General features: G+C 48.8%; 1 protein-coding gene across 1 annotated transcript in view; it reads left to right on the top strand.

The window, feature by feature from the left end:
• Positions 1–17,482, top strand: part of RAI2 (retinoic acid induced 2) — a 48,033-nt gene extending 30,551 nt beyond the window's left edge. The window contains exon 2 of the mRNA XM_065072221.1: positions 15,275–17,482. Within this exon, the coding sequence (XP_064928293.1) occupies positions 15,380–17,047 (1,668 nt within the window). The 5' untranslated portion in view covers positions 15,275–15,379 and the 3' untranslated portion in view covers positions 17,048–17,482. The remainder of the gene's footprint in view (positions 1–15,274) is intronic.
• Positions 17,483–18,755: the final 1,273 nt, after the last annotated feature.

The following is an 18,755-nucleotide window of genomic DNA, read 5'->3' as shown; positions in this document are numbered from 1 at the left end:
AGGGCAGGGCTTACCAGGCTTCTGTCACACTGAGTGACTTTGAGATCTTTGAAGATCCACCCCTCCTTTAATTACTTTTTGTAGCAGCATGCTCTCCTGCTTACTCTGGTTAGCATTAAGCTATGACATTGCTAATGCTGGACAAAAAGTCAGTGGAGTCTACTGATTTTTCATGCTCTTGTGGTATGCTGCAGGAGCCTTTCCACTGGATGTGGAGGACACTTGGGAGTGGCAAGATGGGTGTGCGCTGGGATCCTCTTCCCCCGGCCATGTACCCCATTAACCCATGGGTGCCAGTACTGACTTTGCCAGCGGGGTCCAGCCAAGGGCCTTTGCGCAGCCAGACACACGTGCTGCACCCAGCAGCTGCCTTCCCTTGAGATGACTGGAGTTAACCTACGTGAAGTGTTTTCTGGGAGGTGCTCCACGTGGAGATGGCCCTTTTAGTTGTATAAGGCAGCCAAGGAAATGCAGGTTGGTTGTTAGCAGCTCGTCCCATCCTCCCCATTCTAAAATGCTGAGTTTTGGGTGGCTCTGGCATCCTCTCAGTGTGGAGCACATCTTGACAGAGGGCTCAACTCCTGGTTTGTGGTCGCCTGCACTGGTGGCCGCCCTTCCCAGTGCAGCTGTGGCCAGAAGCTGTCTGCTTGGTTTCTCAAACTATGGATCACAACACCTTTTTGGGGAAGATTCAGCTGGGTTTGCAAAAGGTTTGTGCTCCCCAGGGGAGAGCTGCCTCCTCTGTTCTGGTCTGTGCTGTTCAGACGGTTACCCAGCTCGGCCAGTGGTTTGGCATGTAAGCGCATCCACCAACACGTGGTAAAAACAGAGCTTTTTCTTGGTTGCTGCCTTAGCTCTCTGGGCTTCTGTTGCAACCCCTGTTGTGGTGGGGCTCCTTCCTGCTGTGCCTCTCGTATTGCAGCCTCTCCTGATTTCACTCAGCCACCATCCTGGGCAAAGACCGGCCAGCAGTGTCCCGGGAGAGCTCAGTGTCCTGGCACGCACTGCTTCGGCACCTCACAGACCACCCATCCCACACGTGGGGTGCCTGGGCAGGACAGCCCAGCTAGAGCCACAGAGTTGCTTGGGACGGTGTGGGACGGACCCACATTTTGCATGCAGGAGGAGCTGAAAGGTGCAGCAGCCTCTCTGTCTGGCAGTGGCTGAGCCCCCTGAGCAGGGGCCAGGTGTCCATATCTGATGCTGACTGCTTCACTGGAGGGGTGCTGGAGAGCTTTTGCAGGAGGAAAGGGCTGGGGCACCCACCTTCCCCCTTTGCCAACAGCAAGCTCTTAAATGAGCATGGTTGTTTTCTCTAACACCTCACCAAGAATACACTGAATATTTTGTATTTCTTGGGTGCTCTTGCTGTTTCTATCTGCAAGAAAGGGTATAGTTTTTGTAGCTGAGCTTGTCTACCGACATATGGATTTGCCTGAGGCAAGACGAGCGTGTTCTGTTTCTCAAGACTTATACAGGCTATAGGCAGTTTTTATTCCCTGAAATTATTATGTAGTTAAAACTATTTCCTCCTTGTTTTACTAATCTCCCAAGCTTCCTTGTGCTCTCTCCTGGCTACCCTCAGGTACTCACTACCTCAGAGGCTTCAGTAGTTCAAACTGTCGTTCTCCATCTGTGCTCCTCTGACCAAACCCAGTGCACCCATCCTGGGACAGAAGGAGTGGGTCAGCCACCCAGGGGACAAAGAGCCTAAGGACTGGTGTGTGGGGATGGAAAGGGTTGGACAATCATGGGTGGCACCCCAAGGCTGTCCCCATTTCAGGTGGCCACATCCTGGTGGGAACACGCATTGTCATTTATGTCCTTGCTTTGGGTACCCAGGGGTGAGGGAGGAGGACCATGCACATTGCCTGTGGTGCTGGGACAGGCGTGGGATGGGATGGGTGGTGGAAGCCGGTACCTAAGGGAAGAGAGGGCTCGAAATGGTTAAGCCTGGGAGCAGCGGTGCCATGGCAGATCCCCACCCCCAGTACTGTACAAGGAAATGCTTAGCTCCAGCTACATGAACGGCATGTCAGGAAAATATATCATTGCCTGAAACAGAATATACACAAAGAGAGAGAGAGGCAGAAGTGCCCTCGGACTCCCCTCGCTCAGAGCTGCCTCCCAAAAGGGCTTCGATGGGGCTGACCTTCCCTTCAGCCTGCTCTTATGCTGCTCCTGTATTTGCATTAGCTCAGGAGATGAGGGCAGGCAGCCTCAGGTCCCATTCTGTTATTACAAGGATAAGCTAGGACATGGTACAGCCATGGAGGTTTTTATTTGTGGGTTGTTTAGCTTTCACAAAGGGGGAGCCTGTGAGAAGTATGTTTCTCAGCTGACATTTTCATGGCAGACAATCTTCTCAGCCTGCTGAGGTGGCCTGAAGAATCAAGAAGATTGACAGCAAAAAAATTTACGTCAGAACTGCATTGGTCTGCTGGCGGGTTTGGTTGGATTTTTTTTGGCCGTTAGTTTTCTTCTTTATTTTTTATTTCATTTCCTTTGTCATTGTTGGTAAAGGAACGAAGCTACACAGTCAGCTTTCTTCTTTCACAGTCTATGATCTGTGTACCAAAATTCAGTTCTTTGAAGAACAAACCATGGGAGGTGTTAACACCAGGTTGCCGCCCTGTGTAGGCATTCAGGCATCCTATATCCAAAGCTTTGTGGCTGTAGAGCAATGTCACCTCACTGGGAGGGCTGAGCCATAGTCACACTGTGGTGTGTGTTGCTAAACTACGTCCTAAGGCTGAGCTGAACAGCCGAATACGAAATCTCCCAGTCAGATTTATTGGAGTGGCCCAGTGACATTCCCTGGGGACCTTAGGATCTATGGTGATGGATGACGCTGATCCATTAACGTAGTAGTCTCATCTGGGAAAGATGTAATTGTTGTTCTGCATCCTTCAGTTTCCTTAAGTTTTTCTGAACACGTAATAGCACGCACCACAGCGGAAATTGCCAGTGAAAAATGCTGCAGTAAATATGTCAGGGACTCTATATCCTACAGCAACATACTCCTCCTCTGGAACCACACAGCCATCATTAAGGTAGGGGAGGTGATGATAACAAAATTTGGTATACTGCATTGATCATGATGTATGTGCTCTCCAAAGGTTTGATGGAAAAGTATGGGCTGGACCGACCTTGTTTCCTCTGACAATGGGACTCTGCGAAATATGTTCGTGTTGACTGGTTCGTAGTATCAGGAAAATAATATTTACTTTTACCTGAAATAGCAGCGGTTTTTTTACGGCACTGGTTGTCCTGCCTGCATTTCTTGAAATATGGCCCTTTTTTGATGAGTGATTGGAATCTGGGCCCCGGATGACAAAGAGCATTATTGCATTTTTGTGTAGTCTGGGCACACTTTGGAATAGTCTGACCTCTGTGCAGTATGAGCAGTGTGTCGTTCAGAGCTGGAATACCTGCCTGGGGAAGTCTCCTTTGAACTGACTGCAAGGTCTCTGTTCATATAGTGTCGAATTAGTAAAATTTAGGTGTTAACATTCACACTTGGGCAGACTGTAAGTGCACTGGCAGCAGAGAATTGTGGCAGACCTTGATGAAATGGGAGGAAAAGGCACACTGGAGGAATGCAATCGCAGGTAGTGTCTAGCAGCTGGACTAAGAGGGACAGCAGTCCCCACCACCTTGGTGAGTGTGTGTCTGTGCCCACTTGTCCTCACGAGCAGTGGAAGATCTGGATTGCCACTGTAACTGGAATCCAAGTTGAGCTCTGTGCTTCATGCTAATCATGTGCCAAAACATTAATCTCGACTCAGACCTCATGGAGGAGGCAAAAGGCATTAGAGAGGAAGCCCTTGCAGGTTTTAAATGCGTGCATGTATGTATGTGCCTGTGGGGCATTTGTAGGTGTTACAAGTAACCTGGACCAGTTAATTGAACAGCAGCAACCTCAGTGCCACTGAGATGCAACAAGACAGAGTTCCAGTATTTTTCTGTTGTTTACATGTTATTTGTGGTCATAGGCATCTACATGTCACAGTTCAGCACAGGGGATCCTAGGAGGGCAAAATTGGTCTTTGTGGGTGAAAACATTTTGAAAAGTTGTGAGTTCTTCTCAAGACAGGCATTAGCACTGTAAGGTTGCATCTCATGCTGGGGTTACGTTGAATTCAGTCAGAAGGCTGATATCTTATGCATCACAACACGATGGAGAGAAGAGGTAATGTCTCTGCCCCTCAGAGTCAGACCAGGAAATGGTACAGGTGCTGGCCGGAAAGTGAGTGTGTAAAAGGATGCAAAATTCAAAGAAAAAATGCTGCATCACAGGAGTCTTACATTTTTCTGTCTCTTTTAAACAAAATCCTTGCAGCTGCTGAAAAGTTTTGCCAGGATGAAAATAAGGGGCTGGTTTTGCTTGGAAGTTTTTTTCCATCCACACATGGGTGGCACAAGAGTAGGGCATGTTTGAAATCTGATGTGGCCATACTTTCTGCTGAGGATTAGTACTGTCATGTAGCTGATGAAATGCTGGGCTTGGTTTATCAAAGTGATGGGGTGGGAGAAAGGGAGAGTCAGTCTAATAAATCTGAAGCTATGAACATAAAACTTGATCTTGAAGTGGCAAGCTGAAGGAGCATTGGGTTACTAATGCCAATAGGGAAGGATGAAGTATTAAATAGCCACATATTGCACTGAATAAGGGAGGAGTCCTCTACCCTTTTGCTCTCCAGGCAGCAGCCCAGTACTCCTGCGCCTTCTTATCTGCCCATGCTCCCAAGTGGGATTCTGTCCCACAAGAGTAGAGAAGCTGATGAGTCTGTTTTTGGTCCCCAGCTTTCTGGCCCATCCGTAAATCTTGTTGTTTGGGACAGTATCTGTGCCACTGAGAGACATCACAGCTACAGGCAGGAGATAGAGTTTGACCTTTCGGCCCACTGTGGCAAACTGGGTGGCACAAGTGTGTGTCGTTAGTCACTTGAGGTGAGACCTTATTGGTCTCTACAACTCCCTGAAAGGAGGTTGTAGCATGGAGGGTGTTGGTCTCTTCTCCCAAGTAACATGCAATAGGATGAGAGGAAATGGCCTCAAGTTGCACCAGGGAAGGTTCAGACTGGATATGGGGAAAATTCTGTTCACAGAAAGGGTTGTCAGGCCTTGGAACAGGCTGCCCAGGTGGAGTCGCCATCCCTGGAAGTGTCTAAAAGACACATAGATCAGGTTCTTAGGGATATGGTTTAGTGCCAGAGTTAGGCTATGGCTGGACTCAATGATCTTGAGGGTCTTTTCCAACCAAAATGGTTCTATGATTCTATGACCTGCACATCCTTACCTGTGGTAGGAGCATTCATACCTCACCAAAAAGGATCTGCAAGCTGAAAGGTTCAGTTTTTTACTTGGCTTTGCTTTTTTTCTCTTCTCATTATGTATTTATTTAAGCCAGACTGTATTAGGACAACATAGGTTATGTGAAAATTTGGCTTTCAGTTGATTTTAGTTACAGCAGCATAGGGATTTGCTATTCTAACCCCCATGGCTTTAAAAGACATTCAGACTGGTTTCTGCTTCTTCTTCCTCTGTCTCAAGAAGGACTAGAAGCAAGACAAGTTTAAGAGAAGTCCCCTCAACGATACTGACGTCAGGCCTACTCTGGCCTGGTCTGCACCAAGAAGAAGTGGTTTTTAACTGAAACTGGCATGCTCTAAGGAGGGGATGGGAAAGGGTTTGCAGCACATCTGAGGGGCTGGGGCTCTTGAGGCACGTGGTGGTGGTGGTGGCACCTCACCTTGTGTATGGGTTCTGAGCTGGTAAAGTTGGTTTACCCCCGAGGGGTATTCTAGCCTGCTTTGCTTGTGTAGCTAGTTGTGAGGCAGCCAAAGCCATCAAAACAACGCTGGTGTAAAGGGGAAAAGTCAGATGTTTCACCTGCAAAAGTGCCGTAGCAGTTTAAAAACCGATTTTAACTTTCCTTCACTAATACATCAGCTGAAACTTGGTGACTGGTATGTGAGGGGATCCCATCCCTCGGAGCCAGGAGCGAGACAGTTTCACATAAGCTAGAAGAGACGGGCAATGGATGTTGGCCTTTGCCACACTGATACCAATTCTCATCCGGATATCGTAAAAGATCAAATGAATGTAGTAAAAATATCTGAGCCTGGGATCAGTGGAGAGGGTCAGGACAAAATAGCGAGCTGAGTGTCTCTGAGTGGAGAACAAACCTCTGCCGAGGAACTAATGAAGCTTTGAAGTCGTTTCACTGACATCAAACTTGGAAATCCTTTGTAAAAACTGAGATGCTTTAAGGACTGTTTAATAAAGCACTTGACTGAGAAAGGAGCAAATATTTTATCAGGCTGACACTGAGTGCTTTTTGTTTCGGGTTTTGGGGGAAGCGGGGCTGGCAATTACATTTAATTGGTATCCTTTTCCTCTTGTTATCATTGGTGTATCGATTGCTGGGAAAACAAAATGCATGGTTTTTAAAATCTGTTGTAAAGTAACGGCTCTCTTGTTTGTTTTGTTTAGCTCCGTGTTCTCAAAACAGCTCATTTTTCTTTGCTTTGCTGGCGAATATGATGTTTTGATTGAAAATGATACTAAATAATCAGTTAAATGGGATATTTAATGACAGGAAAAATGGTTTAAAATATTTTTTTTCCCATAGGAAAACCATGCACTTTACTTCTCAAGCCTAAGAAATCTTTTAATGCTAGCTTGACTCTGCATTCTTCCTATGATCTCACTCCAAAAGTCAAAACGTGGGTTCACTGTGTATGTGAAAACCATGGAGGTCAAGGTACAGTAAATCTCAGGAGCTCCAATGTAAGAGATATCTCTAGACTAAGTCCAATTTTTCCCTGATGTCATTTTAATCTAGACTAAGTCTTGCACCCACTGCTGGTTTGCTTTCCCCATGGGAAGCTGACCTACTGTATGAGAAGCAAGCTTGGTAGGTGAGGGGAGAGCAGAGGAGATTGTCTGTCTGGACTTGAGAAAGGCCTTTGACAATGTCTCCTGTAAGATCCTCATAGGCAACCTGTTGATGTTTGGGCTGGATGAGCAGACAGTGTGGTGGATTGGAAACTGGCTGAATGGCTGGTTCCAGAAAGTGGTGATCCGTGGCACAAAGTCAAGTTGGAGGCCAGAGACTGATGGTGTAGCCAGAAGTCATACTGGGTCCAGTCCTGTTCAATGTCTTCATTTATGATCTGGATGATGGATAGTGTACCCTTAGCAAGTTTGCTTATGACACAGAACTGGCAGGAGTGGCTGATACAGCAGAGGGTCATGCTGCCATCCAGAGGGACATTAACAGGCAGGAGAAATGAGCCAGGAGGAACCTCTTGAAGTTCAACAAGGGGAAGTGCAAAGTCTTGCACCTGGGGAGGAGCAACCCCAGGCACCGGTACATGCCAGGGTCACCCAGGTGAAAATTAGCTTGGCAGAAAAGGAGCTGGGTGTCCTGGTGGTCACCAGGTTGAATATGAGCCAGCAATGTGCCCTTGCCACAAAAAAGGTTCATGGTGCCCTGGCCTGCATCAGGAGGATGTTGCCAGCAGGCCGAGGGATGTGATCCTTCTCCTCTCCTCAGCACTGGTGAGGCCACACGTGGAGTTCTGGGTCCAGCTCTGGGCCTCCCAGTGTAGAAGAGACATGGACATACTGGAGAGGGTCCAGAAAAGGACTGTGAAGGTGATGAAGAGAGTAGAACATCCTCTCCTATGAGGACAGGCTGAGAGAACTTGGACTGTTCAGCCTGGAGAAGAGAATGCTCAGTGGTATCTCAACAGTGTACCCAAATGCCCAAAAGGAGGGTGCAAAGAGGACAGAGCCAGAACCAGGCTTTTTTCAGTGGTGCCCAGTGGCGGGACCAGAGGCAATGGGCACAGACTTGAAACACAGGTGGTTGAAACTCCTTTTCACTGTGAGGGTGACCGAGCCCTGGCACAGGTTGCCCAGGGAGGTTGTGGAGTCTTTCTTAGAGATAGTCAGAAGCTACTTGCACATGGTCCTGGGCAGCCGGCTGTAGGTGGCCCTGCTTGAGCAGGGTGTTTGGACCAGATGACCTCCAGTGATCCCTTCCAACCGCAACCAGCCTGTGAGTCTGTGATTCTGAGCAAGCAGCGGGGCATGATGGGGCTGAGAGGTGGGGAGAAGAAGCACAGCAGGACTTTCCCAGGAGCAAGCAGCTCTACAGTTTGGCTTTCGGGGAGCTGTTGGTGAGAAGGCAGCACGTGCCCACGCAGGCAGCACCTGCCCACCTCAGGTGCTTGGAGCAAAGGTGTGATTGCTGGGTCCCCAACGCACCCATCCCAACACACCATTGCAGCTGCCAATGTCTCCATCCCAAGGGTCTACATCATATTATAGGAGGAGACGTCTGTACAATGCTGGCAGCAGCATCAAGGGAAAGCCGATTTAAACAGATACCTCTGCAGTCACAAAAATGGTCACTCTTTTTCCCTGTTTAAAGAGAAATTTGGAATGCGAAAGCTGCACCGAGCCTGCTGGGTCAAAGGGACATCACCAAACCAGGTGGCACGTGACTCAGCAGTAATTACAGCTGGCAAATTTATATTTGTCCTTCACATGTCACATTTAATACATCAGATTTCTGTGCACTGTCTCTGCCTTGGAGTGTATGTTCAGCTTACTGCAGGCCAAACAAGCTGTCACTGTTTAGGTGTTTCTGTACTATGCCAAGGGAAAAAAATAAACAACCATTTGAAAGGGTTTATTTTTGGAAGCTTACTGCAAGTTTCCTCCAAGTGTGACAGTTCAGACACCCCAGGAACTAGGATGTGCTGCAGATATAAGAAACTCAAGCATTTGGGAATACTGAGATCAATCTCAAATAATTTTAAAATAGCCTTGTTTTTATAGTGGCTGCTTATATGTAATACTGTATATGGCATGTGCAGTGGTCCTTTTGAAATTAGGGGACCATCAGTTAAGCGTTATATCCAGTTAGTGGAATAGTTCATGAATGGAGCAGAGGAAGGGAAAAGGCATCTGGCAGTACGGGAGCACATGCCATCTCCCTGACACTTGGGCCATGTCACAGTTCCCATTGCAGATGTAGGAGGGGGTTTTGTGAGGATTTCAAATTGGGTATAAAAATTCACTGCAGGTTGAAATTTTTCAGGCAAATGTGCTATTCCTTCCACAGCATTTATCGTTTGTCTTGTACATATTACCCTAGGGAGTAAAGACACAGGTTTCAGGCTCGTGACAGGATTTTTTTTTTCAATTGGTCTGATTTGTTTTTAAATGAGAAGAAAGTGAGTTCTCTCCTCCCTGGGATGGATTGTGAACTACAGGCTGTTGACAACAGCAATATAGTTGGCAAATATATGACTGTAACGTGGCTCTTTGCAGGCGATTAGCCTGTGCAATAGGCAGACTGCTGTGGTATTTCTCAGACGAACTATTTAAAAGACCGAAGTATGATCAGCCAGCCAAGCCTCTGTGTTTGAGAACGATCGTGCTGTGTGCCGAAGCGGTGTGTACATATTGTCAATATCCCATCTATAACATGCCATTTTGTGCTGCCGTAATGATTTCCTTTCCCTCTGGTTCCCCCAGGGCTTAACAGCCTGGATGGGAGCCTTGACACAAATAAGTTTGCCTCCGGAATGATCCGTAATGCAGCAGTGGAAAATGAAAGAGTACCTGTTGTATGGGCTGCGTCGGAGCCTTATTATTCCTCCGGTGTCTTCTGATGAGATGCTCTTAGTTTAACTGCTTCTTGGTGGTGTCAAGCTCATCCTCCGGGGCGTAGCTCCTGTGGAGTGAGGAGTAATGCAGGGCAGTATGTGGGTACATGGGGACCAGGGGAGGTTGTGCAGAGGGATGGGGAGCAAAGGCTGGGGTGCAGCCTTCCATACCGGTGGGGGTACCCTGGTGTAGCCCCTGCTCCTTGCTCTGGCCGGTAACAGAGGGAATCCTGCCTGTCTCTCCAAGGTCTTTCCCACCTTGCCCTCAGTCACTTTTGAATGGTGTCTCCTAAATCTTAACAGGGAGTTGCTGGGTGTTTGAGCCAAGGGAATGAAGCAGGCGAGGGCAGGGCCAAACCGGGATGGTTCCTCAGTGTCCCTCGAAGTGGACAGAAAAGTGCATCCCCCGTGGTTCCCTTTGGTGAGGATCAAGGCGGGACATTGAGCCCCCTTTCCAGAGGCAATAGGACTGGTTTTGGGGTCCAGCTGTGAGCCAGCAGGACAGTGAAGGGCTGGTTGCCTCAACCAATGTTATGTGAGTCTCCTCTGCTCTACCTGCCCTGTACCGCAGAAGGGGTCACCATCAGCCCTCCTGCGAGCAGAGTAGGGACAGGTCCCACCAACCCTCCTGGTGCACTGCACCCATCTGAGGTGCGTGGGGTTATCAAACACAGCACCACAAATGGTGAAACAGAAGGGAGGAGGCTAGTTCACCATTAGCTGTTAGCTCGTTACTCCTGCTCTTTGGTGTAGAGGCCTACACTAGTAAGAGGGTATGTGGCATAGCCAGGAGTGTCAGTCCCAGGCGCCTGAGTACATGAATTGGTGTGAAACGTGAGAGGCAAACACTGCTGAAATCATCTGTGGTTTGCATGTATGGGAGAGCTCACCTGTACATGGTTTGTGTAGTGATAGCTCCGTGTACTTGTATAGGAAAGCTCACTTCATTCAAACATATTTTTTCTGTTCTAGCAACAAAACACTGATAGCAATATGGTAAAGCCTTTATTTGTGTATGGTTCAAACTATACAAACCAAAATTTGTAGGGTGGAAGGTGATTTATAGTTGCTTGGTCTGTGTCAATATGTGTTCCCCATTGCACACTTGCGTATTTACTGTAAAAGGGTGGGTCAGGCTTCAGCTGCTGAGACATCTGAGGAGGGGCAGGACCAACCCTGAGCTCCTTCAGAACCTATCTCTCAGCAGCGCGCAGGTGGGGTACCTGGTTTCATGGTGGGGTGGGGGCAATAGGACATGCTGCCCTGTGCTGGTGGGATCAGCCCAATGGGGACCGGGGTGTGCTCTGCGGGGGTGCATGCCACCAGGGTGCTTGGTGGGTCTGCTGCCCTCCCAAAGGGCGGTGTGGCATCCACATTGTTGGGGCCCTTGTTCATGAGCTTCCGCAGCGCAAAAATCAAACATGTTGTTTCTGGCAGGAACATCAGTGACAGAAAGAAGCGCGTTTTGGCAAAACGCCGAAGTCCAAATCCATCCATAATTTTGTCCCTGAGCTGTTCCATTAAGTCAAGATTTCAAATTTTGTTTTGTGTCTGATACTGTGTTTATGCTGAAGGGCAACCCTGTTCTTTCCAGGAGATACTGAGCAGGGCATCCCACAAAGGGAGTGTCTGAGCCCCTTCCCGTGGTGTGCGTGGTATAATCTGAATTCTGCATAGCTATGAGGTGCAAGCCGTGGTACGGACGAGCACGCAGAGCACGGGGGTAGCTGCGTATGGCGCGGTGCTTCGGTCCCACGGGAAGGCACGCAGCAGCCCTGAGAAAAGTCTGTTGCGCGGCCATCGGCAGGAGATTAAAGAAAAAAATAAGCTAGAGTTATCACCACTCCTTTCATGGCATTTCTGTGTAGCTAACATACCATTTCCTGTACAGTTACACACATCATTGCCTGGTGCCACGAACTTAACTCTTATCAGCACCCCGGTGGGAAAGCACGGGTTATTTACAATAGGGCTCGTTTCAGTGTTGCAAGCCTCTTTTCAATTAAAACAAATAGCAAATTAAATATTAAATAGATAAGTAGGGAAAGTGAAATTAATTGATTTTCTGGCACTGAGGTATGGTAGACAGAGGAAGCTTAAGGCAATTTCACTGAATTATATTACCTTCATTTGTGTATATTAGGTACATGAAACTTGTTTTAAAAACTTGGTATCGCTGAATAATTTATGTGCAGTGAAGCATCCGTCTTAAAAAAATACAAACAAACAAAAGAAAAACAAACCAACCCCAAACCCATCACATACTTCAGGTTTACTTTTCTTAAAGGAGAAATACAGTGTAGCTATCACTGTTAATACCAACAATGAAAATTTAGTCATCTCCATGTTGACTTCTGGTTTTGTACTGTGTACTTGCTGTACGTGGGAGTCCAGGAACTCCAAAACACCTTTTTGGACAACTTCAGACTGTCTCTTGATCCCAGATCCTGAAACATTCCCCCTTTCAAAGCTTGGGGACTTGGATCATTATCACTCAGTCTGCTTACTGACCTTGACGATAGGTGTCAAGTGTAAAACACGTTTAGCAGCCCTGGGATTGCCTCCTGGGTGAAACCAGAAATTGCTTTACAGGATGCCCGGGCAGTCGTGCTGGGACTCTGCTGTACCTGGCAGCCGGCTACTGGCAACCTGCAGCCTGCGGGCAGGATCGGCAAATATGTTTAAGTGTGTATATATGTATGTGTGTCATTATTTTTTTCTGTAGCGATGACACATTCAACAAGCAGGTGCAACAGAAGTGCAGGAAGGTACATTTCCACACAGGAAAGGTGGAGGGGGGAAAAAACCCCCACCCCAAGCCCATAAACCTGAGTTGAGGGCTCCTCCTCGCCTTTCTCATCTTCTCCTGTCCCTCGCGTGGTGGGGCCCTCCCCACGGCAGTGTAGGACCATGAGCTCAGCAATATATATTTATAGATCCCAGAATCAGTGTGGAAAACAATCATAGAGTCATATTTGATTATGCTTAAAAAAAAAAAAACAAAACAGAACAAAAAAACAACCACCCAAAAAAAAACTAAACCAAACCAACAAACAAAAAACACAAGCCCACAAGCATTTCTTCAAGGTTTCTGATGGTGATAGATGAGCTCTTCTTCCCCTCATGTAGGTATTTCCTCCATCTCCAGCCCTGTTGCCTTTTAAAGCAGCAATAGGGGAGGTTTTATTATGTTTTATACTTTCATCTTCGGGGGTGACGTGTCTCTCTCTCCATGGGTCCATACAGCATGCTAATCACTCAAGTCTCTTAGGCAGCATAATTTTCATCTTAATTTTTCTATTTCTCAGCGCTAAATGAGCTTGCCAGGGGAACAAGGGGTCATTTCCTGTCCCCTCCAGATCATTAATTCTCTATGAAAACGCCGCGATCTCACGCTTCTCCAGCAAACAGAAACATCGGGAAGAGCCAGCGTCATGTGCAAAATACGCGGCTGTGCTGCAGCAGCTGGAGGGAGCAAAGATGCTGGTGTGTGTGTGCTGCAGAGACCACAGGGGTTTAAAATGGTCTGTTTAAAATGACAGAGAGATTATGTAAGAGCAGTAGAAAATGTCTTTTTTAATTCCTAAACAGAAACAACAAGGTCTGGGGTTTTTTTCATCTTGAATCTGCTGAGCGGTCTCCTCATTGTCTTTATTTTTAGAAACAATTGCTCTTCTTGTTTTTTTCTTTTTTTCAAACCAAGACTGTCACAGCTTTTATATATATATATATTGATACTTGTCACTTTTGGAATAAAGGATTTGATTTTTGCTCCCATTTTTCTCTGCTTGGGCACCTCTGCCTGCCTGTAATCTGTCCCAGCCAAAGCTGGAAAAGGAAACAAACAAAAAAAACCCTCAACCCATATTTGTGAATGTTTTCTGCCGAACATTTCATAAGATGGGAAAAAAATCTGGAATTATTCTCCTTAAGCCAGCAGCAGGAGGGGAAAAGAAATGACTCATCTGTTTACTTCTAAAAAGCCTTTTTAAGAACTCAAATGTGCCTGATAAATTATTAGCATTTTACCCAGCCAGCCTCTGCTGTTACCTCATGGCGTTTCTGTAGTCTTGAGCTCGCCGTAGCATCTCGTTGCCAAACCCAAGGATTTACAGGTCTCAGGAGAGACATGGGAGATTTCCCGCTTCCCTGCCTTGGCCATTTTTTAGCCTCAGTTTGTGGGATTTGTTTGGTTCGAGTGTTTTGGGTTGTTTCGGTTTGTTTTTTTCCCTCCCCTTTTCCCTGTCCCCTTTGTAGGTCTGTCGGTCCTACAAATACCTGTGCGAGCAAATCATTTCTGTAAGCGCCAGAGCCGGCGCAGCTCTTCGCCTGCTCTCAGACACAGACGCATCCCCAGGCTGGGACTCCTCACCCCTCTGATTTCAGCGGGGTGCTGCCCTCCCTGTCACCCCAAGGCCGGCGCGCCTGTGGGATGCGGGGCAGCCCCTCGCTCCCACCCGCCTGGGAGCTCGTAGGGAGCGGGATTCAGCCGCGTGCAGGTGGAAAATGTAAATTCGGGGTGCGCCAGTGCTTCCCCATGGTAACAGAGTTGAAACCGGACAAGTTTCCATGGTGATTATTACGAGGATAGGATGCGCCGCACACTTGGGGAGAGGCACGGGCGGCGCCAGGCCAGCCCCCGCCAAAGTCTGCCGGCAGCAGCTCGTGGGGCGGAAATTACTTATCCTTCTAAATAAATGGATGTGCAGCGCCATTACTTCGCTGCTTTTTTATATTTCAGGGGGAGGGGAATGTTAATCTTTTTATGAAACAGGCTGCACATTTCACCGCGATCACGAATGGAAGCCATCTCTGCCCCTTTTTTAATTGCCATTTGCTTGGTTAATATTATTAAAGGGTTGGGCTGTCAAAATACATTTGGAGTTGCTTTGATTGTTTTGTTATTCTTTGGGTCTTTACTGAATCAGGTGCCTGGTTGACGCTACTGCTCTGTGGCAGGGTGAGTGCCAGGGTTGGGTTTGGTTTGGTTTGGCTTTGCCTGGCCATGCTCCTCTCTCCCCCTGCACACGGCAGTTTCGGAGGTGTGTACACCCCGTGCAGCGCTTTCCTGCTTGCCTCTAGTAAATCCCGCTGGGCTGAGAAAGGGATGAGTATTGTAGGGAATTGAGCACCCTTCGCCAATAGTGGAACGTTTCTTCGCTGCGATATTTTTAGAGATGTTTGTTTTGGGGGATTTTGTTGAGTTAAAACAGCACGCTGTCGCTGGGCTCTGCCCTGCACTGTCATTACGTGAAGCTTTGTTTAAAAACGTGAAACAGACGGCCCGAGTCCTTGTTTCAGGCTGCCTGTGGTGGGGGGAGGAGGGTGTTTTTGGCTGCAGGCCTTTTAAATTATCTGTGTTTATGGCTAAATATAAGTTCCTCAAAACCTTTCGTACAACACTCACGGATATATATATCTCCAGCATCTCTGTATATATAGTACACTGTATCACTGAGCCGTTAGCCTGAAGCGTGGAAACATTTAATGGCTTTTCTTCGGTGATGGGGTCTTTAAAGGCAATTGCAAATATTATTTTAAGGAGGAGATTTATGCGGTGTCTAAAATACTTTTCTGGCTTGCAGGCCAAATTATGTCGGTGCCGATGCTCCTGGCAGCCCGGAGCCACCACGGGTCCCACTGACGGCAATGTAGAGGCGGTGCCGGCAGAGCCCCAGAAGCCCCACGACATGGAGGAGCTGTACAAGGATGCCTCAAACCTGCCCATGGACGTCACCAGCTCGCCTTCGGCCATGGCCAACAACAAGCTGGAGAACGGGGTGGCCCAGCTGATCACGGCGGAGGCCTGGAACATCAATTCGGCCGACCTGATGAAGAAGGCCTTGTCCCCGCTGGTGACAGTCCCCGCACCCTCCATCCTGACGCCGCCGGCTGAGTCGCAGAGCGGGGTGGCCCTGAAGGTGGCGGCCACCGTGCTGCAGCCCATCTGCCTGGGGGACAGCCCCGTGGTCCTGCCCATCCACCTGCAGGTCGCGGGCAGCGCCGCCCCGCAGATGCCGGCCACCAACGCCGCCACCCCCTACGTCATGACCACCCAGGGCCCCGTCCCGCTGCCTGTCCTCCTGGAGCAGCACGTCTTCCAGCACCTGAACTCCCCCCTGGTGCTGCCCCCGGGGGCCGCCTGCCCCGCCAGCCCCTTGCACACCGGCCTCTTCTCCGGGGCCACCGCCCCCGTGGGGCAGCCCCAGCTCCTGGACCCCAAGCCCTCTGGCCAAGCCCAGGAGCCCGTCCTGCCCCCCGTCTTTCAGACGCCAGGGTTTGCCGCCGTCCTCCAGGACCTGTTTCCCTCGCAGGGCACCCTGGGCTCTGCCCCCTGCCAGCCCCCCCCCGACTATGCCGCCCTCCCACCCCAGGCCTTCAGCTCACCCCTCTCCCCGCTGGTGCCCCCTCCCACGTTGCTGGTGCCCTACCCTGTCATCGTGCCCCTGCCCGTCCCCGTCCCCATCCCCATCCCTGTCCCCATCCCCGTGCCCCATGGCGCCGAGACCAAGGTGGCCCCCGACCCGCCCAAGCCGCCACTTTTCACCCCCCACTCCTGCAAGGGCACCCAGACCCCCCTGGAGAAGGAGGAGACCAAGCCCTTCGACCTCCTCCACCCGCGAGAGTTCCCCCAGATGAGCCGCCACACCGTCATCAAGATGGGCGGCGAGAACGAGGCGCTGGACCTCTCCATGAAAGGGCCACCCGTGCCTCAAGCCAGCGAGGCCGCCCCGCCGCCTCCACTGCCGGAGGACGGGGCTCTGGACCTGTCCCTCGCCTCCTGCCGCAAGCCGGGGGGGCCTCATGGGGACGTCGCTGGTACCAGCCCCACCGCCACCACCGAGGCCGGAGCCCACCCCACGCCGGACAAGCTCCCCGGCCCGGCTGCCCCCTTCGCCCCCTGCAAGCCCCAAGAGGCGTCGGGCAAGGCGGAGGGCAGGGGGGCGGGCGGTGGGGCGGCCGAGCTGCTGCGGCAGCCGCAGAAGTGGCTGGTGGAGCCGGCGGGCAGGGCGGGCTGCGAGCCCAAGGCCGGCAACAACATCGAGATCGTCAGCACGTCGCAGACAGCCAAAGTCATCGTCTCCGTCAAGGACGCCGTGCCCACCATCTTCTGCGGCAAGATCAAGGGCCTGTCGGGGGTCTCCACCAAAAACTTTTCCTTCAAAAGGGACCTGCCCCAGGACTCGGTGCTGCAGTGCTACGACGTGAAGAGCCCGCCCGAGCCCCGGGACAGCGCCGAGGCCCTCAGGAAACCCGTCAAAAACAGGAGCGTAAAGCTAAAGAAAATGAACTCGCCGGAGATACATATTCTTCCAATCAAGAAGCAACGGCTAGCTGCCTTTTTTCCAAGAAAGTAAATTATGGGTTTTTAGAATTTTAAGATTATTATGACGAGAAGAAGAAGAAAAAAAATAATAAAAAAGATGCACTTGGTTTTAAACTCATTTAAAACTTTAAACTATCTTTGTAAGTTATTTTTGGGGAAGGGGGAGAGGATTGGATGTAGAGTCCCTATAAGCTGGGTTGGTGTTTTTGTTCTGTTTGGTTTTTATTTTTGTTTTGTTTTGTTTTCCTTTTTTTTTTTTTTTTGGCTATTGAATTTTGACTTTTCATGGGAAACTGAATAAAAAGCAACCTATTTTTCAAGCAAATTGCACATTTTGCAGCTTTAATGGAGTAATGGATGAGTCAGAGGGGTAAGAGCTATTTTCACTGCCATGAAGTGCTTTGATGATGTAATTCTTCATAACAGTTGGAATGGAAATTTCAAAATAAATGTTTGTACGTGCTAATTTGCTGCGGCATTTTTTTTATCATTTCTGAATCGCTTTCAGTGTATGGAAAAGGTTTGGCAAAAAGTCCATAAACCGGAAAGCGCCGCAGCTGACTTAGGATGAGCCTAAAAACGTTAGGAAATAATACCAGGGTAAGAAAAATGACATAGTTCCCCCAGCACTGCTGGAGAGCACATCGCGACAGCCGCTAACAAGGCGCCCAGATGAGCTTCCAAAGAAGTGAGAGCGAGCGGTAGAGCCCAGTGAGCACCTAATGCCACATCCATTGCGAGAGACCCATAGGAAATCGCCTTAGAATTTTAAGTCATAATAGCCGTCATTTAAAAGAGAAAAGTGTAGAAGTCAGGGGAATTCGGTTGCTGGGGGGGCAGAAGGGGAAGCAAAAGTTGTGTCATTTTTCCCAGCCTGACTACAGATATATGGAAAAGTTGTTTATTATTAGTTTTCTAAGTTTCTTTGACAGCTGAAATCAACGCACGTGAAAGAGCAGAAAGATGTAACTTTATCACTTGGCAGTGTACAAACCACCCACGTCAATGGAGAAATGTGAATGTACCATTAAAATAAAAGTCCTGGTAGGTTATGGTTTTGCACTTGTGTATGGAAATGAGCTGGAGGCGCATTATTATATGTTGGCTTTTAAGTTCACACTGCTCAGTAGTAAAAACCCATCCTGACAGCAGGACCAACGTGAGAGCAAGAGAACAATCTTCAGTGGGCGCTGCCTTTTTGTGGCTGTACCTGCTAAGCAGAAAAAGCTATTTTTTGATTATTTCACATTACGTGTTCCCACAGTCTAAGTAAAAAAAGCCATTGTAAACCCAGCAGCTGGATACCATCACACACACTATCTGTGCCCTCCTTTACCTACCTGCAGCCCAGCTACTTCCAAGGCTCCTCTTGGACAGTTTTGGGAAGGTTTTTGCAGCCGTTCGTGCAATGAGAAGTTGCCCAGGGGAGCAGCTTCAGGGTTAGAAGTCTGATCTCATCCTTAGGCACTGCTGTCGTGCTGAAATCTGTTGAAACTTTTGATGTTAACAGACACAAATTCACTATTAAAAAAAGAATGCGTCTGCATTAGAGAGTTGGGAAGGGCACGCTATCGCTCTTTTCCTGGACCAAAGGATCGCTGCCCTCTTGCTTCATATGAAAATGGGGGACTTTCACATAAGCATAGCATCAAATTCTGTCAAACTCATGCTTTTTAAGTATTTTTAAAGCCTGTTATTATTTCCAAAGCTGGCAGAACTGACAGTGTTCAGAATACTGT

Source organism: Columba livia, chromosome 1, assembly GCF_036013475.1.
Source record: "Columba livia isolate bColLiv1 breed racing homer chromosome 1, bColLiv1.pat.W.v2, whole genome shotgun sequence".
Taxonomy (NCBI): Eukaryota; Metazoa; Chordata; class Aves; order Columbiformes; family Columbidae; genus Columba; species Columba livia.
The sequence above is the reverse complement of the archived record's forward strand: the minus strand, read 5'-3'. Positions and strand labels throughout refer to the sequence as shown.